We start from the raw sequence: 25206 nt of genomic DNA, 5'->3' as shown, positions 1-25206 counted from the left end.
CTGTGGTTTTTAAACGGACTGTGAGGAGGACAGGGAAATGTATTCCTACCCCCTGCACTAATGCATCCTGTCCTGAAATGTATACAAGCCCAACATTGACATGCCTACAAGGTTCAACTTAAAATTCAGTTGTTGCTGGGTCTGTGTAGCAACTACGATCTCTTTTTGCTCCTGATCCAATCTTTCCTGGGCAACGAACTTACTATCATGAAAAGTGTAGTTGTCAATATCCACAAGAGAAACACACAAAACAGTGCCTACTTCCAAAACTCAAAGCTGAACATCCATATATCTGGGTAACTGAGGGTGTCTTCTCTTTAATTCACACTTCCCAAGCAAACATAAAATGCTGCTGAAGCAGAAAAGGTTCCAAACACTCACTTTGTGGATGCTTCAGAATTGTGCATATGCTTGATGAAGAGAGGGTTAAGTGGCCTGGATCCTAAAACTGGCAAAGCTTCATAAGTGGTTCGAATTGGATCTCTTATTCCTTAGCTTTTCCAGCTGCATAAAGGAAGAAGAAAAGTTTCCTGAAAGACGACATGTGTTTAAGGAGCCTGGAACTGTTACAGATGTTTTCCACATTTTAGTTATTCTCATTATTATGATGATTCAAAGAAAATGTCTATAATAAATTATTTTAAGAAGTTATTTAAAATGAGCTGTGAGCTATGATAATGTTGCTAAAATTTGCATGGTTAACTAAATAGCTTAATGTTTCTTATAACTGCCTAAAGAGAAGACTTTAAAAAAAAAAGAATTACACTTACTTATAGTATACACCTCGTATTTCAATACTAAGTGAATGCAATTTATAAACCTTCTAATGTGAAATGTGTAAAAGAAATGCTGACACAATACACATTAAATAGTTCTGCTGCAGGCGATTCTCTACTAGGTTAAAGGATGACCTATTTGCAGTCTTCTGTTATGTTTTTAATGCATAAATATCCATGAATATTTTCTTGCATATAGAAATAACATGGTACTTGTATAAGGAGACTGGATGGTACAGTCCTTGATGCAGAGAATTCGCCTCTAGGGCTTTTTGAAACATTACAGTTCTATTTGTTTGATTTGAGGCAATTTATGATAAAATCAAAGGAAGCCAAATGATACAACAAATTTTAAGAAGAGGTAAGAGCCAAGAACAAGATATGAGTTAGGAGTGGGGCAGGTGGGTAGGATCAGGCAAATTATACTTAGAAAATGTATGTAATAATAAGGTATTAAAATTGGGCATCAAACTTATCCATGAGATTCCTAGCAGTCAATGCAAAAAGGGGGTACATGATAATTTATGTAATCATCTATTAAAAGAGAGTACTCCAATCTGTGATGAGAAACTATTTTTTCCCTAATTCTCTCTTCTGAGAGAATTATTAATCGTATATGAAATCATTTAAACAGCATAGTAGATACCACCCTCAGTAGCAGTTATACAATACACATACACATGCGCGCACACACACACACACACACACACACACACACACACACAATATTTTTAAACTAATGGGAGTTTTATTATGAAGTCTCTCAACAAAAGCCAAGGATAAACTGCAGTAGAACAAGCCACACAGTCTTTCTTTCTGCTTCTCCCAAAGCAGTTTACCATCCTGGGACAAACTGCATGAAACTCAGAAAGAGTGATGCCCCCAAATGGCTAGCTCAAATTACCCACATAACTGCATGCTGGGAGGAGAGGGCTGAGCCCTTGGTTTTCTTGTCTACCCAGTCCCAGAGACTGGAAGAAAAAAGACCATGCTTAGATGTTTATGACCTTTCATACAGAGGCCTCTTGACCTTTTACTTAATATTCTTCCTCTGAAATTGGGAGAAATGGAAAAGGAATGACAAACCTAGCATGGGAGAGAAAGTGCTGCAATTTCACCTCATCCTCACAGTTGGCAGGTGTAGATTAAGACACACAACTCTTTTCTTCTAGCTGGTAGTTTTACCATACTTTAGAAGCTCCTGCCTGTCATGAAATAGTTGTTTTCTTTCATTTGTGAAAACAGGGTTTTCTGTTGAATCAAAGCCTCCTCATCAAGAGTACTCAGGTGTTATTGTATTGGTGTTATATATTCCCTGTGCCTCACTCTGTGTTTTTCAGACTTTCATGATGGGATATTAGAGTTAGAGCACTGACAGTAACACTTCTGGTCTCCACCAGAGCATAGGAGGATGGTGAACATCTCTCATGGCTGGGTCACTGGGGAAGTGTTCCCTGCCTGGAGGAAGGTGCTTTCTGGATTTTATCTTCCAAAAGACATCTTGCTTGGTCAACAAGATGGAGTATCTTCACTATCAGTGCTGATTTCATATGTTTTCCTTCTTTTATTTTTTTGATCATTACAATAACGTGTTATTTTAAGATAGCCCTTGGTAGAGAGTTTAAGGTCATGAGCTTCTAATCTAAGTTGTTTGTGTTTATTTTTGAAGAGTTAGTTTATTCCTCTTTTACCCAAAAGGGCTCATATAATTTCCATCTTCTCAATTTATACATAAATTAAAAATTCCAGAATAGGTTGCCTATTCTACAAGATTACATGGAAGGGAGCATGAAAAAAAATTGAAATGTATCTAAAGTCCTATTTTTAAAGAAATCAAATTAAAGCCTAAAAAATTTTTACTGTGGGAGTGATACCCTCTCTTTACACTGTTTTTACTATAATTAAAAACAAAATCTTCTCCAAACCCAGAAATCCTCTGCACAGTTAGTAGAGAAAGAAAATACTTATTATTGAATAAGCATTAATTCAGAATGCCATACTCATCACAGGTAATCCACTAAGAGATTGCAAAGACAGAAAGAAATCTCACTCTTTTATATCCTGAAGCAGCTATAACCCATTTCATACATGTTCTCAGGATATACATAACTATTCCTCAAGTAAGAGGCCTGACAGCACCATTCATCATGCATAAGTTCATTGTAAATTCACCAGGTAATTAGGGTGACCATCTGTGTTAACCAATTGGTAGTTGGATTTATCCAGAGGAAAATTAACCTTCTCATATCTTTGTGACAGGTAGTAGTTTCACACCTTGGAACACCTAAATTAGACTCCTACCTTCCCACAGAAATGGGGAGATAGGCATGCTATCTCCCTTGATACTTAAATTTCAAAGAGATGGCTCCTGGGTCCTAGAGAATAGACACGCCTAGGTCATAAAGCCCTATCTAATCTTCAAAATGATTTATATACATTTCAAAGAAAGAAGAAAGTCCTTACAATGACAAGTTTTCTAAAGTAAATGCTCAAAAGGAGGGGAGGGAAATCTCTTCCCTTATTTTCAAAAGGAAGTATTAGTTTTAAGTTCTTAGGTTTTTGTATCAATTTTTTAAAGTACAATTGAGAGTGATAATTAAAGACTGGCTTGTGTTAGACTGATGGAAACTCCTTTTATTACACTCCTGCCCCAGAGGTTAACCTTTGTACTGCTTCACTGACTGCTCCTCTGAAGCACCAGGGCTTCTGTAACATTCCCATCACACATAGGAAGATGCTTTATGACCAGACTGACTGCTTATTTTCTAACAATTGGAAAAAAAGTAGGAAGAAAAGTGTCATGATGTAGAAGAATGTCAGCCCATACAAAATGAAGAGAGGAGAGGATAAAATGAATATGTATAATATAGATGGATGTGATTGGATTAGTGAGAAATTAAATAGCTCTTTTTCCTCTATTATATTGTCTCACCTTTACAATGTCATTGTTTTTTTAAACCACATATGGCTATTTTATAAAATTAACTAATTCTACCATCTTTATAAAAAAGTATCTTATAAAAAATTACTTTATAAAAGAGTATTTCTCCCTGGTCAATTAAAGTTTGAAAATATCACAAATTTTAAGGTAATAGAAAATGTTGAGTTATAGAAAGATTTATTCTAAAGTTTTAATTATAAGCAAGTTCTGCACAATAAAAAAGTGAAGTTTATAAGTTTGTTATAAACTTTGATTGGCTTTAAATATATTCATTAGAAAATAGTTCACAATTTTCTTGTAAAAATTACATAAAACTTTTGATGTCTTTGCAAGAATAATTCTTCTGACTGAGTTAAGTACTAAAAAACAAATGCTTCCTTTTTTGATATCTAGACAGATGAGGGCAAAAAAGGCAACATAGTCTCACCAGATTATCAGTCAGCTGTGCATGATAAATTCTTTGAACTAAAATTCATCCTTTTGGAAATTAATTGACTCTATTAAACTTTCAAAATTCCTTTCTAGTGGAATGATGACACGATTGATAATTCATCCTATTGGTATTGTTAAATACCAGAATAGAGCACTGGGGGATATCCTTCCAAATTGAAGTATTGAAATGTATTTAATGTATGTTTATTCTTTGCTGGAATCAAAGGACAAGGAGCTTGTTCTGAGTTAAGAACATTACATTGCAAATGAAACTGAGTTGCTGTATAGTTTGCACTTTAGTATTTGTTTGAAATATCTTCTCTCCAGCAAAATCTCCACTTATGTTTCAGAATTACTCAGTCTGAAAACATATTAGTGATCATTAGAAGGTGCACTGAATTGTAAGTTTGGAAACCTGCAACCACGTCCTGTGTCTGCTACTACCTGCCTGTGCCACATATGTAATTATAAGCAATCTAACCTCTTTTAAGCCCAGTTTTCTCAGAATAACATGAAGGAATCATTAAATCATTTCTTAATTTATTCCCATTTCTAACATTCTGGGATCCTGCTATTTACTTTCTAATCCAGAGAGTAAAGTAAAGTGTAGGTGTTTCATTATCAAGTTTATGTCTTTATTCCTTCAAACGCTATCCAGTATCTTAAAATATTCATATTCATATCTTTCATATCTTTTGACTAAGTAATTCCATTCCTGGAAGTATGTCTAAGTAAATAGTCCCAAATATTTAAAATGTAAAAAAAAAAAGAAATTATTCCCAGATGTTCTTTACAGTTTTATTTATAATATTGAGTAATCTGATTCAACCAAAATATTATGCAGTAATTGATATGACACACCCAGTAGATGGAGTGTTCACAAGGTATTCAAGTTACAAGAGAAAAGATTTAAGATATGAGTAGAAAAAAAAGCAAAATTATATATGCAGCATATATAATAGCATCTAATTACATAAACAGTATGTATTATAGAAACAGAAAAACAAAACTATGTACAAATGAAACAAATATATGCAAAGAAAAAAATAGAGGTCAATATATCAGTTGTAATTGTCTTTGGAAAATGAGGATATGGATAATATTTTTATTACAACTTTAGTACTTAATGCAAATTTTCTTTAATGAGAATCTGATAACCCAAAAGAGAGAGAGACGATTTTAAAAGCAGATTTTACCAGTGATAGATGATAAACACAAAAGCACTCACACAGGCAAGAATGAGGAATTTTGTGTTCACTGTTGTGTAAAATCAGTTAAACAGATACAGCCCTTCATCTTTAGAACTAGACTCTTAGTCATCATGGTTATTAAAATGTTAATTTTCTAAAAGGGCAACTTCATTAACATTTGTCTTACAGTTCAGCTCAGGCCAACAGCCCTACATGGAGAAGTGGTCCCTGCCAGGGCTAACTGCAGGATTAGGAGTGAACAGTGTAGAGAGGAGTGGAAGGAGCAGGGTGCAGGGGGGAGAGCAGCTGAAGTCATCTGATCTTCAAAAACAAAAAAGTCAAAATTTATGAGCCCTTAAAGTGGTGCAATAAAATAACTAATCATGAATGCCTGGGGATGGCAGTTCTTCTGACTACAGATTAGTGAGCCAGTAGTAAGATAATGGTGCTTGCCTGACAATAACTGTCCCCTTGTAGTTAAAGCTGTATTTCAGCCACTTTGCTGCTGCTGCTGCTGCTTTAAAAGGGCATAGTGTAGTGAGCTACAAATAGTAACATAATAGTTTTGAATAAAGCACAGGTTATAGCCTCAGTGTGCAGTATGTAGTACATGACAGAAAGAGAAGGCAGAGGTTTTGTGTTCCTGACTCTTAACAGAGAGAATCTATTACTGCAGGACAGCTAGTCATAATGAGTCTGGGTACAGTAAATGTATCAGGATGTACTTTTAAGAAAATGATACACCAACCAATAACTAAGTTTGAAAAGGAAGCAGAGGATGACCCACAAAATACAGATAATCATGTGTGAAATAGCATTTTGAGTTGGATTGCCTAGCAACTGTTACAGGCACCTTAAGTGCTATTCTTACTAAAGCTATCCACAACATCAGGGTGAAGGCATTATTATGATATTGTGACAATTCTAGAAGAACTTAAGTAGAACTATAACTTCTAATTCCTTGATTTGCTGAAGACTTTGTTTTTCTCATTTTTTTTTACTCTTTATTACCTACACTCAATGTAGCACATCCCATGTTTAGAGGGTTAAGAAAAGAAATATTATATGATTAATATTTGAAAATACAAACTAAATTGAGTGTAAAACAATTGAAACATGTGGCATAAAAAAACACATAAAGATACTGTGAAGGAAATAAGTAATACCAGACATCCATTTTAACTGAAAAATCAAACATATTATTTTTAATATAATGCTGAAGAAATAAAAAACAAGAAAAAATAACTTTGTGTGTAGATGAGAATACTGTGGGCAGGCAGTTATCAGACAGATATTGTATACTCAGCCTGGCCAGAGAGAGTTGTCATCCAGTGGCCAAGTTATGATTATTGGGCATAGACCCAGATCCAGAACAAAGCTCCAGTCCTGGGATATTGACTGAAAAAGTCTGGGAAGGCAACTACACAACCCAGTCAGCTGGTCTGCATGATGGATCTTGAGATAGCACCACCAGAATTTATCAGGAGCCAAGAGAGAAACCAAATGTTAGCCACAACTCAAAATGATAGAGACAGAGAGAGAGAGAGGGAGAGAGAGAGAGTCAGAGAGAGATGAAAGACAAAATACGAATTTCACATGGGGTCAGTCCTAAGAGTATATGGTAGAATGATGGAGACTTGGAGAAGAATTTCTGATCCCAGCAATTTTGAATGGACCACACAATCTCAAAGCCTCGAAGAATGACTTATCTCTAAGCCTCTATAAACAGAGCTGATTCAGGGATTGACCAAATTCAGCCTATATTAGAGACACTTAGTGGGTTTAATGGAGGAGAAGAAAACAAAGATTCACTGATACAATCATTCACCAAGTAATTAACAAAACACCTACTGGAGTTTGTTCTGGGAACTGAAAATATATCGGCTAACCAAATGTGTAAGAATCCCTGACCTGGTCTTCAAGTGTGAGGTAAGTGAAAATAAAGAAAAATAAACAATGGAATTAACCATAAGTTAGAAGGTAGGTGTTAAAGAAAATGTAAAGCAAGGAAAGAGGTATAAAGGAGTGGGAAGGGGATAAGTGTTGCAATTTACAATAGGGTGGTCCATGAAGACCTAGCCGAGAAGGTAACATTTGAGCAAAGATTTGAAGGAGATGATAAGCAGGTAAGGTTTTACCTGGGAGAAAAGTGTCCTGTGAAGAGCAACTAGCAGCATGAAGGCCCTAAAGCAAAAACATACCCATGTGGTTAAGAAAAAGGAAGGAGGCAGATTTTCCCCAAGCAAATTGTAGAGATTTAATGGGGGGCACCAAGTCATGTAAAACCTTGTAGACCATTGCAGTTCTTTGGCTTTTACTCTGAGTGAAAAGGAGGGTTTTTGGAAGGTTTTAAGCAAAGGAGTACCATGACAGGACTTAAATTTTAAAGGGTCACTTTAGCTTTATGTTGAGAACAGATTATAAAAGAACGAGGGAGGAACATGGGAAAACAGGCAGGAGATTTTGGTGACTCAGATGAAGTGGTAGCATCTGAGATGAAAACAATGGTTATGTTATGGATATATTTTGAAAGCAGAGCCAACAGACTTACTGACAGATTGAATGTGGACTGTAAGAGAAAGTACAGAGTCAAGGATATTATTTTCCACTGCTACATAAAATTTACTGGCTTAAAAAGTGTATTATTTGTCATATCCAGCAATCTGAGCTGGGCTCAGTTGAGTGGTTCTGTTCTCTGTGGGGTCCAAGATGGCTTCTACACTTACATATCTGGTACATCAGCTGGGGATGGCTAGAACAGCTATGGTGGCCAAGCATCTTTCTCCACATGGTTTTGCTCTGCAGTAAGCTTAGAGTTTATCACAGCACAGAGGGCTCAGATTAGTCAGAATTTCACATAGTGACTTAGTTCAAGAAGGAAGAAGATGCTGCCTATCTTTGTAAAATCTGGGTTGGAAATTGTACAATGTCACATCTGTCACATATTCTATTCATCAAAGCAAGTCACAAGGCCAGTCCATATGTAAGATGAGGAGCATAGACTTCACCTCTTGATGGGTGGACAGAAGGAACTGATGATGGTCAGACTGTCTACCATAGATGTCTCCAAGGATTTTGTACTGAGAATCTGGACATATGAAGTTGCAGCTGAGTGAGCCAAGGAACACTCACAGCAGAGGTTACAGTAGGCCAAGGTAGGTGGTAGAGATTAGAAGTGTAGCTTTTGGACTTACTAAGGTTGAGATATCTGTTAGGCATCCAAGTGAAGATGTCAAGTAGACAGATGAATACCCAATCGGGAGTTCAGTGGGAGGTCTGGACTGGGTGCCCACATCTGTGAGTCAACAGTATGTAGATGGTACTCAAAGCCATGAGACTGGATGAGAGCAAACACCAAAGGAATAATTAAAGATAGAAAAGAGAAGAATTCCAAGAAGTGGGCTCTGGAACACACTAATATTTGAAGTCAGGAACTAGCAAAGGAGACTCAAAAGAAATAGTTACACTGAGTTGTATGAAACCCAGAGGAGAAAATATTTTCGGGAAGAAAAAATCAACTAGGTCAGCCCTTCAAAGGTCATTTTGAACTAATAATTCACCAGTGGACTCAGCATTGTGGAAACCATTGCACTCTTTAACAAAACTGTATCCATCAGGTTTGGGGTCATGGCTAGATCCTGCACAGTTAACTTAGGGAACAGCCTAGGAGAGTCTGGGACCTGGAATTATAAAACCATGCTCTTGTAAGACAGCCATAGCTGTAGAGTTAGAGGGACACTATCATGAATCCCTGCGCTAAAACACAGCCTAGCCAGTCAGGTGGAAATTTCAATACAATCCAAGAGGACGTAATGTTGAGTAGCCCAGGCAAACAATTTGCATCACACAATTTTGTCAGCATGTGACCGTGGATGTCATTAAATTCTGACATTAAGAGGCAGAATTTTTTCTAAACCAGAAGGATGGAGAGCTGTGTCTGAGAGGGCCCGAGGTTACCAAGACAGGAACTCAGGCAGGAGATTATCTGCCAGACAGGTTTGTCACTGGGAAGAGCAGAAACACAGTTAAGCAACACATGCAAACATGAGTTATTGTTTCCAAGCCTGTATCAGACATTAGCTACAAGTTAGTCTAAATGAACTTCAAGTGTTTGACTAAGACAGGGCAGAGGAGAGCGGTGAGGTTGCACCTGGGACCAAAATGGGTGTGAGAATGTGGGGCACAGGTGAGCAGTGTGGACTGGAGGGAGGCGGGGTGGTTGGCAGGGGAGGCAGGTGAGGACAAAAGTCGACTGCTCATCTCAATCTACTGGGGTGGCCCCACAAATACATGTGTTATGTCATTTAGCACCATTCACACTCTGAACAACTTATTGTGATGGCAATCAAAAGACCTCCCAGGAATGTATTGGCTCTGATAGCTTCATTTAAAATGGAGGAAAAAAGATAAATGACATTAGAATTCTGCAAAGAGCAGGGCTGAGGATTGAGATGGGAAGCTGGATAACTCTGTGACTGATTACTGGCCTCCCTCGTCTGTGCTCTTGGCAGATGCACAGTTTCTCTGTAAGATTTAACAGCTATTAGCAAGTGACTAAAGAAGACAATTGAAAGAGACAGCTGAGCAGCCACTTGCTAGTTTTTCTTAAATTTATGTCCCTTCACTACATAGGGTTGGAAGTGAGATGGGCAAATCTTCCAACGTGAAAATAATTGAGTTTGAAAGTATCTCTTTTCAGAAAATCATTTTTCTTATTTTAATAGAAACATCCAGAGTTGTGTGCATTCCCTTGCAATGTAAGTTATGATGAGGTTGACTGTGAAATCATAACAGAGCAGGGCTGAGACACTCTACTCTGCCTTGGCCAAAAAGCTACCATCCCTACCCCTAGCTCCACTCCCAGTTGGAGAAAGAGTTTCAAGGCCCCCAGGGGAATCTACCAATGGTTAATGATCTTTCTTAACAGAAGATTCCTCTTTATTCTTCACCTCCATTCCTCTTGCCATGGCGCAAGCCTCCCGGTAAAGTTATGAAAGAACATTACGCCTGTCCAAGGGAGATGAGCCCTGCAGCCTCAATTTCCAAGGTGGCAAAAGTCGTAACTGTGAATGTCAAAACTGCCACTGAGATTCTTGGTTGATACCACAGCCATCCATTAACTTGTTCCTGGAGTCAGAAGCGCAGATGGTGGTAACCACAAATAGAATGTACCAGAGGGCCTGATGAGAGCCCTAAGCAGACATTTCAATTGGACATGAAAGCCCTTGAAAAAGGTATCACAGGAAATAAAGGGAAAAGTTTTTTTTTTTTTTTTACTCCAGAGAAATGGAATCCATTGTAGCAAATTCCACCACAGGAGCTGGCTCTCTACAGTTTTGAGGTGAATTTGACCTCCTCTAATGACCAAAAAATAACATATAGGAAAATGGTAAAGATATACTATCATATGAAGAACTGAAAGTCTTAATCAGACTGCCTGATTTATCATCCTGCTCTATGACTTTCTAGGTTAATAGATCTTGTGTAAATTACTCGATCCCTCTCTGACTCTGTTTCCTATGTATAAAATATATATGATAACGGTATCAACTTCAAGGGAGGTTGTGAGGACTAAATGTATCAAAAGGCTTAAGTAGTGTGTCAGATTTAGAATATTGTCTATTATTATATATGTGACATTAGGTATACATTATTATTTGTACACATTGGTGTATGTCTAGAAATCTAGGTTTCACTGCAGACTTTATACCTCTTTATTCCTTTTGTAAGTTTGAGCAAATTTCTGTGCCTTCTATTAGCACAAAGTTGGTAAATACATATTTGGAGACCATTCTTCTCCTTTCTCTTCCTATTTCTATCTCAGACATAGGTTAATTACAGCACTGTTACACCCTGAGACCTAAATAGGTTTTATAATTCTTGTCAACATGTTGTTCCCAGCAGCCACCATCAATTAGTACACATTGACATGAAAATTAAAGCTTATTTGACCTCTCAGATTAAGGAAATGATAGTTCCCATTCTTAGCCACCCCAGAGTATCCCATTGCAGTCCCATCCCAGAACTCTGCTTTGTCACAAATTTCTCAGTGTGGTTGACAGGACACAGCAAAAGGCTACACATGGGATAATCCTTGAGCATCTATTCTAACATTACACCATTGTAAGTAGCCACCCCTGGAAAAGCACCATGGTTGGCACGAGAATGCTCTGAGTGCTGATTAAGATCAGTGGGCAACAGCGTCTTGAACCCTTGTTCCACCAAAGACACTGACTGATGATGTGAAGTCAGACTTCTTTGGGTTGGTGGAGATGAGGTTGGCGCCTGCGCAGCCCAGTGCTCCTTCCCAAGCGGGCACCAAGGAGGTTGTCCTTCCTAACAAGCCTCTTGTATTGCTCCCCACAGCAAGGGTTCCTAGGCATCTGGGCCCTGGTCAGTCGGCACAGAAGACTGGGCTGCCTTTGCTTTTATTTTTTCTTGTTAGGTGAGGAGAGAAGAGCCAAAATAATAAGTACCATAGACAGATTCCAACGTTCACTGAATGTCAAAGAACTCACCTATGAATATCCGGTTCCTGTTACATAAAGAAGACTCTTATGTGTTTGTTTTGTTTTGTTTTGTTTCATTTTTTACCTTTTGGTGATAAATGAATTTTTAAGAATACTGACAGAATTGTTTTATTTTTTAATGTTCAGTAAAGGATAGCATCTAAGAATCACCTTACAAGTACTTATCTTTGATCAAAATCATAAGTTTTTGTTCATATTTAAACACTTACTTTGAAAACAAAGCCTTTTTAAATTAGAGGACCTTGGAATGATGAAAATGTTCTGTGGATGTGTTTAGATTATAAATGGCTAATGATGAAATTTAGGTTAAATTTTAAATATCAAAATAAGATTCCTATAATACTTAAGAAGGTTATTAAGCTATTCGTAAAATAGCATATCAAGTTACTCCATAAATAAAGAGCAATTGGTTAGCAAGTGTTAACTCACAATGACCTGGACCACACCCTGCCCTGTATGGGGTCAGATAGACCAAAGGCCCAGCCAGTGTGTAGCATTTATTTTGTTCTTTCCCATTTCTTAGAGGATAGAGCAGAGGCTAAGAGTATAGACTTTGGAGTCAGGTCTGTGATTGAATTCAGACTCCATAACTTTGCTGTATGACTTTGAGCAAATTACTTTGTGTTTCTGAACTTATTTTTTCATCTTCTATTGTCAAAATTACATGCATACAGGGCCTGGCATAGTTTCTAGAACATAGTAAGCTCTGGCTATGGTGATCATCATTAGACTCTCCCAGGGTTCCTGGAGAGAGTGATGGGACAGATAGGAATCAGCCACACTGTTCTTTACATAAAATGCCTGCAATTATGTTTGTCTTTAAAATATTATTTGAAATGCAGATGAAGATCAATTCTTTTTGAGAAAAAAAATAGTATGTAATGATAAAAGGTTTTCCATCCCTTTAATGGGTTAATTCATTCATTCATGGGTTGAAAAACTGTATTTCAAGCATCACTAGATTTCAAACTAGACTCTGATGTATATCTAAGAATGTAATCCTCCTCCATTTTTCCTCCTTTCTAGTTTAGGTTAAGCACACATGAGCTACTTCCAGAGAGAAATCTTTTCTTTTTTTATTTACTCCTATCCTACAGAACAGATTAAAGGCTGGTGACAGATCCAGGCACAGATTTGCTCACTCAGCCCACGCTGGTGGACATCAGCTATGTTCTGGGTACCAATGGCTAAACAGTTCTCCTGCCCCTTTCTGAGCTTTGCATCTATGCCTGGAATCCTGACCCCAGATATTCTCTCTAAAACCATTTTCTTCCCATTCTACACACTCTGTCTGGGACCCTCATTCTCTCCTATGATGTCACATACTAACTATGGGTTGATGACATGACTCCTAAACCTGTATTTCCCCAGATGTTCTCCCTGAGTTCCAGGCCTACATTTCCACATCTGCCTCCAGCATATCTTCTGCAACATATCCCAACATGACTCATTAATATATAACTGCTAAACAACTTATTCCCCAGCCTGGACTCCCTGTATCTGATGTATTTAGTTATGTATCTAATTCTCTCCACACCCCTAAGAGTTAGGTCTATTGTTACCTTCATTTTGTAGATGAGATCATTGAGGCGCAAGGAAAAGCTCCTTACTTTTCCAAGGCTGTGCAGCCAGAAGGTGGTAGTGTCAGGACCAGAATCTGGCAGTCTGATTCTGGAAGCTGTATTCTCAGCCCTTTGGTACATCCATCTTAAATGTAGGTCACATGTGGGTTATCATTCCTAAAGAGAATAGATCAGATAGTAGTGTTGCTGCTCCATAATTTTAACTACAAAATCCTATAAATATAGTAGGGGATCATAGTTATGTCACTTTGGATTCATAAAAAAACACTAGTTTTGCAAAAACAAGGTAGTTGAAGTCATTTCTGCCAAAACCCAGTATATGCCAAGGCACAGGAATGTGAGGAAGCAGGATGTCACTTGACGGTGAGAAGTTGGCTCAGCTTGGTTGGAGCATAGAATCTGTAGGCTGAAGTGGTAGCAGACAAAAGACTGGTAAGGTACCCTAGACCCAGATATTGAATGAACTTTTAGTTATATTAAAGGGTTTATTCTGTAGGCAAATAACGGAAGTAGGGGTGGGAGAGCAAGGCAGGGAAAGTTCATCTGACAAAATCATTACCAAGAGCCTCTTATGAAGTATTTGAATTACAGTGAGTTCTTACCTTCAAGGATTATACAGTCTTAATGGGGAGCCTGGAAAATATGCTTCCAATTTTTAATACATCATGATTGAGTGTTACAGGGGCCTATTATGGGGACAGTTATGAAGCACTCCTAACCAACCTATGGTGCCTTATAAGGGAATATTTCCTAGAAGCACTCAGATATTTGTAATGAAGGGAATTACATGATCACATTTGTATTGTAGAAAGATAGTTCTGCTAGTAGATATGGCTATTCCAAAGAAATACTGAAGAAGGAAGGTCACAGAGGATATTATTCTAATAGTCCACATAAAAGTTGATGACCACTTCAACTAATAATAATAGGGACGGAATATAATAATAATAGGGATAATAGGGACGGAAGATAATAATAGGGACGGAAGAACAGAATGAAGAGGACTTTTGGCAATAGAAACAACAGAACTAGGAGAATCTACTGAAAGTGAGTGTCGCTAGAAAGGAGTTAATGAGAAAGATTCTAATCTTTCTAGTTTGATTATCTGGATGGCTGATTATGCCATTCAGTTAGGGATAAAGAGGAGCAGAATGAGAGAAGATGATTAATTTCATTTGGGGCATGTTAAGTTAAAGGCACGTATAATTGGAGTTGTATGGTGAGTGGATATAGCCATGCATAAACAAATTGTGTGATGTTGCAGACTTAAGTTTGTGAATATCCATCATTTGAAGACATTTGAAATCAAATACGATTTCTCAGTAGAACACAGAATGTATAAAGAGAGGAAATGCCATAAGGCACATGCAAACAAAATGAAAAAAACAAAATAAATAAACAGATGTGAGGCAGCACACCATGCAAGACATGACCACAAGAACTTTGGAGCCAGATTGCCTAAGTTCGGATCCTACTTCAACCATTCTTCAGCTGTGTAACCTTGTGCAAGATAGTTAGCGTCTTTGGGTATAGTTTCCTCCTCTGCAAAATGAGATCTACCTCAGAAGTATCATGATGTTTAAATAAGTCAATGTTTATAAAGCACTTTGAGTAATGTCTGACCCTTAGTAAATTTGGTTTAGTTTTTTGTTCTTGTTAAATACAAAGTATAATAAGTCTTTTAGCCGCAAATATTGATCTTCATTTCTCATTTTATTTTATTTCTCTACTGTGTCTTATTTTTCTAAAGGCTGTGATTTGTTTACCTTATTCTACTCTTAATTCTAGTGGGTCTTAAATGAGGAGTTATTAAATTCACTACCTATTTCATGTTAAAAGAAAATCCCAGGAAAGATAAAATCAATCATTTTCTTCGCAGAACAATTACCTTATAAAAAAACTCAGAGAAGTTCTCTCAGGGCATATCACAATGTAATCACCTGTTTCTAAGGATCAAACTGATAAACAATTTTCTCCAAAAGGATGTTTTTCCTAGTAGTTTTCTTCTTTTACATTTTTTTCACTTTTCAGAATGAAAATTACAAAAATGAGCTTTTTGTATATTCAAGCAGTTTCAGCCCTTAAAGTTAACTACCTTTCTTTGGCATAGTCGTGGCCATAAAGGTCCCCTCTGTGGGGACCAAGATTTCCTGCTCCATGTCACCACTGAAAGTGCTTGTCTTCATGACTTACAGTGACTAGTTCACAATAACCTTGCCTTTCTGCTCAATTCATAGAGCATCAGCAGACATCTCCCTCCTGGGCCCATTGGAAAGCTTAACAAAGAACTGTCAGGAGCTTCTTATCCAAGCAGAGAGGCAAGTTTAACATTCTTACCAATCTTAATAAACTCTAAGTTAACTTTTTAACAAGGACTATTGTCTTGAGACTATAGCATAGTGATGGAGATAATAAGTAATAGAAGTTTAGAGACAGGATTGTCCCTATAAGATGAAGGTGTCAGGAATGGCTTTTTAAGTTAGATAAACTCAAAAGATAAATAGAATTTGATAGGGAAAAGAAGGAATAAAACAATATTCCAGTATAGAAACAAAATTTAAAGACACCAAAGCAAAGCTAAACCAGATTTGTTTGGGCTATATATAGACAAATTTCCTGGAATAAAGTAGTTAGTAATAGAAGTGATAAAGAATAATGTGGAAAGTTGGTGTGAGGCACGTTTGCGAAGAGCTTTCAAATGACAGCTGAAAAGTTTGGGCATCATTCTGTAGTTATTGAAATCATCAAGAAAGGTGGTGACATGAAAACAGCATTTAGGGGAATTAATCTGTCAGTAGGGTCAGAGACTGAATTGGTGATGTAGAGAAGGAATTCAAATTATTCTGAACTTTGAAGTCTGGGAGAATATCTTGATAGGTAGCAAAATAAAGAGTGCCACTTTTGAGAAATTGTTTCCAACTCCTTCCCACAATATAATCATATTTCAAGTGATGGAACACTTTTTTTCTGTAAAGATCATATAGTAAATATGTTAAGTTTGTGGACATTCAGTCCCTGTTACAATGACTCAACTTACTACTGTAGCACAAAAACAGTCTTAAACAATATATAAATGAGTGAGTATGACTGTGTCCCAATGAACTTTATTTATGGACACTGAAATTTGAATTGCATATAATTTTCATGACTCATAAAATATTCTTCTTTTGATATTTTCCAAACATTAAAAAATGTAAAAAACGCTCTTAGCTTCAGGTTGTGTAAAATCAGGTGGTGAGCAGGATTTGGCCTATAGACTGGAATTTGCAAACCCCTGGTTTATAGAACATCAGTCAGAACTCTATCCAACATCATTTTAAAAACTTTGGATGCTCTTCTGAGATCTTATATTGAGCATTTGGAAAGAGATGGTTGAAATGGCAAGTCAAGTAGTAAAAGTCAAAGGAGACAACTAAGTAGATAGTAAGACTAACCCTATAAATCACTGGGGTCAGTGGGGCAACATATGTACCTATATGCTCCAATCCAACAGCTACTTACTTCAGAAAAAAAGGGAAAATCAATCAATAAATATTACTTCAAACACATTCTGAACTCAGCATTCTAGTAATTGCACAGGGAAAGACAAGTGGTGGGTCTTGCCTCTATTCACGTTGATTATGATGCCCGTAAGTAAAGTGGCACAAATGCAGTTTCTAAACAAGTGGTGTGGGTGGCAGCATGGAAGGAAGCTTAGTGTGAGTCCAGCGTATCAAGTTGGAGTAACTCTGAACAAAGAAATTACATTTGGAGAGACCAGTTAGGCTGGGATAGGTGACAAGAACTAGCCTGGGAACTGAGTGAAGAGAGAGATAAGAGGAACATAAAGGAAAAATTGACCAGACATTGCTAATTAAGATGTGCAGAATGAAAGGGGAGTCATACATTAAATGTTTTAAATTTTGTTTACTATATTATTCAATGCCACTAAGAAGCATGCAGAAGTGAGAGGCAAGGGGGCCAGTATAGGCCGTGGGAAATGGAGAACTAGGCGACTGGAGGTTAGCACCTGACACAAGCAAATAACACACGTGCACTGAAGTCTGACTGATGTTAGGCTGAATTATTGGCAAACACGGGGAGAAGGTATTCTATTCATACCCTCATGTTAGCTATTTCTCAAGTGTTATTAGATGGAAAAATAAGGGAGAAGTGCTATCATCATCACGTTGATGTTCCAAATAAGTTAACCATCTTCTGCATCATGTTATATAGAATCCCCCTCATTTCTTCAAGGTAATTTCATCATTTGGCACTAGTCGTGTCTTATAAAACAAGCATATCCAAACATATTTCACTATTTATCTTCAGTATTTTTTCTCTTAGATCTGTTTACCTATCCATATCATAAATGTATGGGAAAAACAAGCACACAATATGGCCAATAATTTACATGGAGGCGGGAATAATATTGGAATTCAGGAGAAGAAAAGGTTACATAAATATATGCCTCCAACTCTTAACACCAACTATTGGTTTTCTCTGCTTCTTCCTTATATGCTGCTATTTAGAGAGTTTGCTAGGGCAGCTGCTCCCTAAAAGAGTCTCTCCCTGCTATAAGTTTTCACCCAAAGAAGCAGGACATTGGGCAAAGAACCATATTGGCTCAGCCTGTAAGTGGACCAAGGCATATTTCTAATAAGCCATTTTTTATTTTTGAATTTTATTTTATTCATTTTTTTAAACAGCAGGTTATCAGTCATCCATCTTATACACATCAATGTATACATGTCAATCCCAATCTCTCAGTTCATCACACCACCACCCCCATGCCCCGCCACTTTCCCCCCTTGGTGTCCATATGTTTGTTCTTTACATCTGTATCTAAATTTCTGCCCTACAAACCACTTCATCTATACCATTTTTCTAGGTTCCACATATATGTATTAATATGCGATATTTGTTTTCCTCTTTCTGACTTACTTCACTCTGTATGACAGTCTCTAGATTCATCCATGTCTCTACAAATGACCAAATTTTGTTCCTTTTTATGGCTGAGTAATATTCCATTGTATATATGTACCACATTTTTTTAACATCTTTATTGGAGTATAATTGCTTTACAATTGTGTGTTAGTTTCTGCTTTATAACAAAGTGAATCAGTTATACATATACATATATCCCCATATCTCCTCCGTCTTGCATCTCCCGCCCTCCCACCCTACCTATCCCACCCCTCTAGGTGGTCACAAAGCACCGAGCTGATCTCCCTGTGCTATGTGGCTGCTTCCCACTAGCTATCTATTTTACGTTTGGTAGTTTATATATGTCCATGCCGCTCTGTCACTTTGTCCCAGCTTACCCTTCCCCCTCCCCGTATCCTCAAGTCCATTCTCTAGTAGGTCTGTGTCTTTATTCCCATCTTGCCCCTAGGTTCTTCTGATCATCTTTTTTTCTTTTTTCTTTAGATTCCATATATATGTGTTAACATATGGTATTTGTTTTTCTCTTTCTGACTTACTTCACTCTGTATGACAGACTCTAGGTCCCTCCACCTCACTACAAATAACTCAGTTTCATTCCTCTTTATGGCTGAGTAATATTCCATTGTATATATGTACCACATCTTCTTTACCCATTTGTCTGTCGATGGGCATATAGGTTGGTTCCATGACCTGGCTATTGTAAATAGTGCTGCAATGAGTATTGGGGTGTACGTGTCTTTTTGAATTATGGTTTTCTCTGGGTAAATGCCCAGAAGTTGGATTGCTGGGTCATATGGTAATTCTATTTTTAGTTTTTTAAGCAACCTCCATACTGTTCTCCATTGTGGCTGTATCAATTTACATTCACACCAACAGTGCAAGAGGGTTCCCTTTCTCCATACCCTCTCCAGCATTTGTTGTTTGTAGATATTCGGATGATGGCCATTCTAACTGGTATGAGATGATACCTCACTGTAGTTTTGTTTTTCATTTCTCTAATAATTAGTGATGTTGAGCAGCTTTTCATGTGCTTCTTGGCCATCTGTATGTCTTCTTTGGAGATATGTCTATTTAGGTCTTCTGCTCATTTTTGGATTGGACTGTTTGTTTTTTTTAATATTGAGCTACATGAGCTCTTTATATATTTTGGAGATTAATCTTTTGCCTGTTGATTCGTTTGCAAATATTTTCTCCCATTTTGAAGGTTGTCTTTTTGTCTTGTTTGTAGTTTCCTTTGTTTGCAAAAGCTTTTAAGTTTCATTAGGTCCCATTTGTTTATTTTTGTTTTTATTTCCACTTCTCTAGGAAGTGGTCAAAAAGGATCTTGCTGTGAATTATGTCAAAGAGTATTCTGCCCATGTTTTCCTCTATGAATTTTATAGTGTCTGGCCTTATATTTAGGTCTTTAATCCATTTTGAGTTTACTTTTGTGTATGGTGTTAGGGAGTGATCTAATTTCATTCTTTTACATGTAGCTGTCCACTTTCCCCAGCACCACTTATTGAAGAGACTGTCTTTTCTCCATGGTATATCCTTGCCTCCTTTGTCATAGATTAGTTGACCATGGGTGTGTGGATTTATCTCTCTGCTTTCTATCCTGTTCTGTTGAACTATATTTCTGTTTTTGTGTCAGTACCACATTGTCTTTATTACTGTAGCTTTGTAGTATAGTCTGAAGTCAAGGAGTCCGATTCCTCCAATTCCGTCTTTTTCACTCAAGACTGTTTTGGCTATTCAAGGTCTTTTGTGTCTCCATACCATTTTTAAGATTTTTGTTATAGTTGTGTGAAAAATGCCATTGGTAATTTGATAGGGATTGCATTGAATCTGCATATGGCATTGGGTAGTATAGTCATTTTCACAATATTGATTCTTTCAATCCAAGAATATGGTGTATCTCTCCATCGGTTGGTATCATCTTTAATTTCTTTCAACAGTGTCTTGTAGTTTTCTGCCTACAGGTCTTGTCTCCCTATGTAGATTTCTTCCTAGGTATTTTATTCTTTTTGTTGCAATGGTAAATTGGAGTGTTTCCTTAATTTCTCTTTCAGATTTTTCATCATTAGTGTATAGGAATGCAAGAGATTTCTGTGCATTAATTTTGTATCCTGCAACTACCAAATTTATTGCTTAGCTCTAGGAGTTTTCTGGTGGCATCTTTAGGATTCTCTATGTATAATATCATGTCATCTGCAAACAGTGACAGTTTTACTTCTTTTCCAATTTGGGTTCCTTTTATTTCTTTATATTCTCTGATTGCCAGGGCTAGGACTTCCAAAACTAAGTTGAATAATAGTGGTGAGAGTGGACATTCTTGTCTTGTTCCTGATCCTAGTGGAAATGATTTCAGTTTTTCACCATTGAGAATGATGTTTGCTGTGGGTTTGTCATATTTGGCCTTTATTATGTTGAGGTAGGTTCCCTCTATGCCCACTTTCTGGAGAGTTTTTATCATAAATGGGTGTTGAAATTTGTTAAAAGATTTCTCTGCATCTATTGAGTTTATCATATTATTTTTATACTTCAACTTGTTAATATGGTGTATTACATTGATTAATTTGTGTATATTGAAGAATCCTTCCATCCCTGGGATGAATCCCACTTGATCATGGCGTATGATCCTTTTATTGTGCTGTTGGATTCTGTTTGCTAGTATTTTGTTGAGGATTTTTGATTCTATATTCATCAGTGATATTGGTCTCTACTTTTCTTTTCTTTAGTATCTTTGTCTGGTTTTGGTATCAGGGTGATGGTGGTCTCATGGAATGAGTTTGGGAGTGTTCCTTCCTCTGTAGTTTTTGGAAGAATTTGAGAAGGATGGGTGTTAGCTCTTCTCTAAATGTTTGATAGAATTCACCCGTGAAACCATCTGGTCCTGAACTTTTGTGTTTTGGAAGATTTTTAATCACAGTTTCAATTTCATTACTTGTGATTGGTCTGTTCATATTTTCTATTTCTTCCTGGTTCAGTCTACGCAGGTTATACCTTTCTAAGAATTTGTCCATTTCTTCCAGGTTGTCCATTTTATTGGCATAGTGTTTCTTGTAGTAGTCTTTTAGGATGCTTTGTATTTCTGCGGTGTCTGTTGTAACTTCTCCTTTCTAAGTTTATTGATTTGAGTCCTCTCCATCTTTTTCTTGATGTGTCTGTCTAATGGTTTTTCAATTTTGTTTATCTTCTCAAAGAACCAGCTTTTAGTTTTATTGATCTTTGTTATTGTTTTCTTTGTTTCTATTTCATTTATTTCTATTCTGATCTTTATGATTTCTTTCCTTCTGCTAACTATGGGTTTTGTTTGTTCTTCTTTCTCTAGTTCCTTTAGGTGTAAGGTTAGTTTGTTTATTTAAGATTTTTATTGTTTCTTGAGGTAGGATTGTATTGGTATAAACTTCCAACTTAGAACTGCTTTTGCTACATCCCATAGGCTTTGGATCATCATGTTTTCATTGTCATTTGTCTCTAGGTAATTTTTGATTTCCTCTTTGATTTCTTCAGTGATTTCTTGGTTATTTAGTAACCTATTGTTTAGCCTCCATGTACTTGTGTTTTTCACGTTTTTTCCCTGTAATTTATTTCTATTCTTATAGTGTTGTGGTCAGAAAAGATGCTTGATATGATTTCAATATTCTTAAATTTACTGTGGTTTGATTTGTGACCCAAGATGTGATCTATACTGGAGAATGATCTATGCGCACTTGAGAAGAATGTGTAATCTGCTGTTTTTGGATGGAATGTCCTATAAATATCAATTAAATCTATCTGGTCTATTGTGTCATTTAAAGCTTGTGTTTCCTTATTTTCTGTTTGGCTGATCTGTCCATTGGTGTAAGTGAGTTGTCAAAGTTCCCCAATATTATTGTGTTACTGTCTATTTCCTCTTTTGTAGTTGTTATCAGTTGCCTTATGTATTGAGGTGCTCCTATGTTGGTGCATATATATTTATAACTGTTATATGTTCTTGGATTGATCCCTTGATCATTATGTAGTGTCCTTCCTTGTCTCTTGTAACATTATTTTAAAGTCTATTTTATCTGACATGAGTATTACTACTCCAGCTTTCCTTTGATTTCCATTTGCATAGAATATCTTTTTCCATCCCTCACTTTCAGTCTGAACATGTCTCTAGGTTTGAAGTGGATCTCTTGTATACAACATATATATGGGTCTTGTTTTTTTATCCATTCAGCAAGCTTGTGTCTTTTGGTTGAAGCATTTAATCCATTCACATTTAAGGTAATTATCAATATGTATGTTCCTATTACCATTTTCTTAATTGTTATGGGTTTGTTTTTGTAGGTCCTTTTCTTCTCTTGTGTTTCCCACTTAGAGAAGTTCCTTTATCATTTGTTGTAGAGCTGGTTTGGTGCTGCTGAATTCTCCTAACTTTTGCTTGTCTGTAAACCTTTTGATTTCTCCATTGAATCTGAATGAGATCCTTGCCAGGTAGAGTAATCTTGGTTGTAGGTTCTTCCCTTTCATCACTTTAAGTATATCATGCCACTCCCTTCTGGCTTGTAGAGTTTTTGCTGAGAAATCATCTGTTAACCTTATGGGAGTTCCTGGGACTCTCTGGGCTTCCTGGACTTGGGTGGCTATTTCTTGTCCCATGTCAGGGAAGTTTTCAACTATAATCTCTTCAAATATTTTCTCGGGTGCTTTCTCTCTCTCTTCTCCTTCTAGGACCCCTATAATGTGAATGTTGTTGTGTTTAATGTTGTCCCAGAGGTCTCTTAGGCTGTCTTCATTTCTTTTCATTCTTTTTCTTTATTCTGTTCCACAGCAGTGAATTCCACCATTCTGTCTTCCAGGTCACTTGTCCATTCTTCTGCCTCAGTTATTCTGCTATTGATTCCTTCTAGTGTAATTTTCGTTTCAGTTATTGTGTTGTTAATCTCTCTTGTTTGTTCTTTAATTCTTCTAGATCTTTGTTAAACATTTCTTGCATCTTCTCAATCTTTGCCTCCATTCTTTTTCCGAGGTCCTGTATCATCTTCACTATCATTATTCTGAATTCTTTTTCTAGATGGTTGCCTATCTCCACTTCATTTAGTTGTTTTTCTGGGGTTTTATCTTGTTCCTTCATGTGGTACATAGCCCTCTGCTTTTTCATTTTGTTTATCTTTCTGTGAATGTGGTTTTTGTTCTACAGGCTGCAGGGTTGTAGTTCTTCTTGCTTCTGCCCTCTGGTTGATGAGGTTATCCTAAGCCATATTTTATATACACAGTATGAAATAAGACAAAAAAAAGGGGGTCATTGTCTTCATTGTTTAGACTCATATAAAAGTAAAGTCTTTTGACTTAATTCTAAGGTAGTCTCATCAGTTTTCCATGTCAAAGCATAATCAGCTGGTGCTTGGTAAATGTTTTTTGCAGAATTAAATTTCTTGCCATTTTCCTATAACTATTTATATATTAATAAAATAGTTTAAAACATGAATGCTTCTTAAAAATTTTAAACACCAAGGTTTAGATTAAAATGTCCTCAGCATTTGCCTACATTTAACCCATAATCATAAGTTTAAAAACTTACACCTACCAACTGGTCTCCTTAATTATTAATTAGGAAATGTTTAGCAGTGAATCATTTCCTGATTTATTTACTTTTTGCAAAGATATAGTTAATTTATGAAATCAGAAAATTAGCTGGAAACAATCTTAGCCTATTTTATAGTGGAGAAAGTAAGACTCAGAAGGTTTTTAGTGGCTTGCTCAAGATGTCACAACTAGCCAGAGGCTTCAGGATTATAATTTTCCTTTAATATGTTAGGAGGTACAAAGAATACCTGGTTCTTTGGAGACACAGAGGAGGCAGGAGAACCCTAATCTGTCACCTGGCTTCCCCTGTCCTAAGTTGTTTTGTTGCCAATAAATGACCATGAATGGTATGCTGCTTCTCTCTTCATTACAAAATATTTACTGGAAACAAATTATTCAGTCAATATTTAACCAAATATATTATAAATTGTTCCACTACTCAACTATAAATAGATGTATTAAAAATTCTACAAATTGTTGTAAAAAAGAAAATAAGTAAATGTAGAGAGTGTAAATCAGAATTAGACTAACAATAGTATTATCTTAATTAAATGCTACATTTCCATTCCATGTCTCTCTCATTTTATTTAGCCTCTGCATTAATCCAGCCAGAATTTGAATTAGTCCAGATTAAGTCTTAATATATTATTTGTAGCTTTTTACTAGTTCCAAATTGTGCATTTTCATCCAAACAGGTATAATAATTCTGTCAGATTCATATAAAAGCAATTTTAAGTGTACAGCAAATTGTTATATTAAAATAAGTTTTTCATATCTTTTTTCATAGACTTGAGTCAAAGGAGCCTTTCCTGTCTGTTGGGTGAGTATATGTCTAAATTTTTAAAATCTCAATTCTCTAATTGATTTTTAATTCAAATTAACAAGGTCTTCTGAGACAGTATTTTCAGTCCTTTTAAGCCCATATTCAAAGTCATAACCTACCATTGATTCATCATTTCCTCAGCAATAGGGCTATCTACATTTAAAAGGCAACTAAAATGCTCTCTGGGTTGTTTTCTGATCTCAGAAATTTAACTAATGAATGCATATGAAATCCTGTATCCTATGTAAATCTAAAAAGGTACACAGTGATTATCTCATCAAGTAAAAGTGTGCTCTGATTGGTTTTTAAAATTCCTCTGAACCACAGCTTCAGTATTCCTAGTTTGTCTACTCATTTTTGTACTGTTTCCTTTCAATCTACTCTATTGAGTATTTCTTCCCCCTTTTTCTCTAAATCTGTATCCAAAATGTTTTTCTTTTTCCCTTTTCTCTCATTTCACTTTTTTTTCT

The 25206-nt window shown here is 36.5% G+C and overlaps 1 protein-coding gene across 17 annotated transcripts in view; it reads left to right on the top strand.

Moving 5' to 3' along the window:
* Nucleotides 1–25206, top strand: part of RALYL (RALY RNA binding protein like) — an 836785-nt gene that overhangs the window by 648975 nt on the left and 162604 nt on the right. For 11 of the 17 annotated variants that reach the window (XM_027089735.1, XM_027089719.1, XM_027089731.1 and 8 more), the window contains one exon: nucleotides 24701–24733. The exons of the other annotated variants lie outside the window; for them this stretch is intronic. In XM_027089735.1, coding sequence (XP_026945536.1) covers nucleotides 24701–24733 — 33 coding nt within the window. The remainder of the gene's footprint in view (nucleotides 1–24700; nucleotides 24734–25206) is intronic. 17 annotated transcript variants of the gene reach the window in all.

Source organism: Aethalodelphis obliquidens, unplaced genomic scaffold (genome assembly GCF_003676395.1).
Source record: "Aethalodelphis obliquidens isolate GAN/ISIS:26980383/991018 unplaced genomic scaffold, ASM367639v1 scaffold68, whole genome shotgun sequence".
Taxonomy (NCBI): Eukaryota; Metazoa; Chordata; class Mammalia; order Artiodactyla; family Delphinidae; genus Aethalodelphis; species Aethalodelphis obliquidens.
The sequence above is the reverse complement of the archived record's forward strand: the minus strand, read 5'-3'. Positions and strand labels throughout refer to the sequence as shown.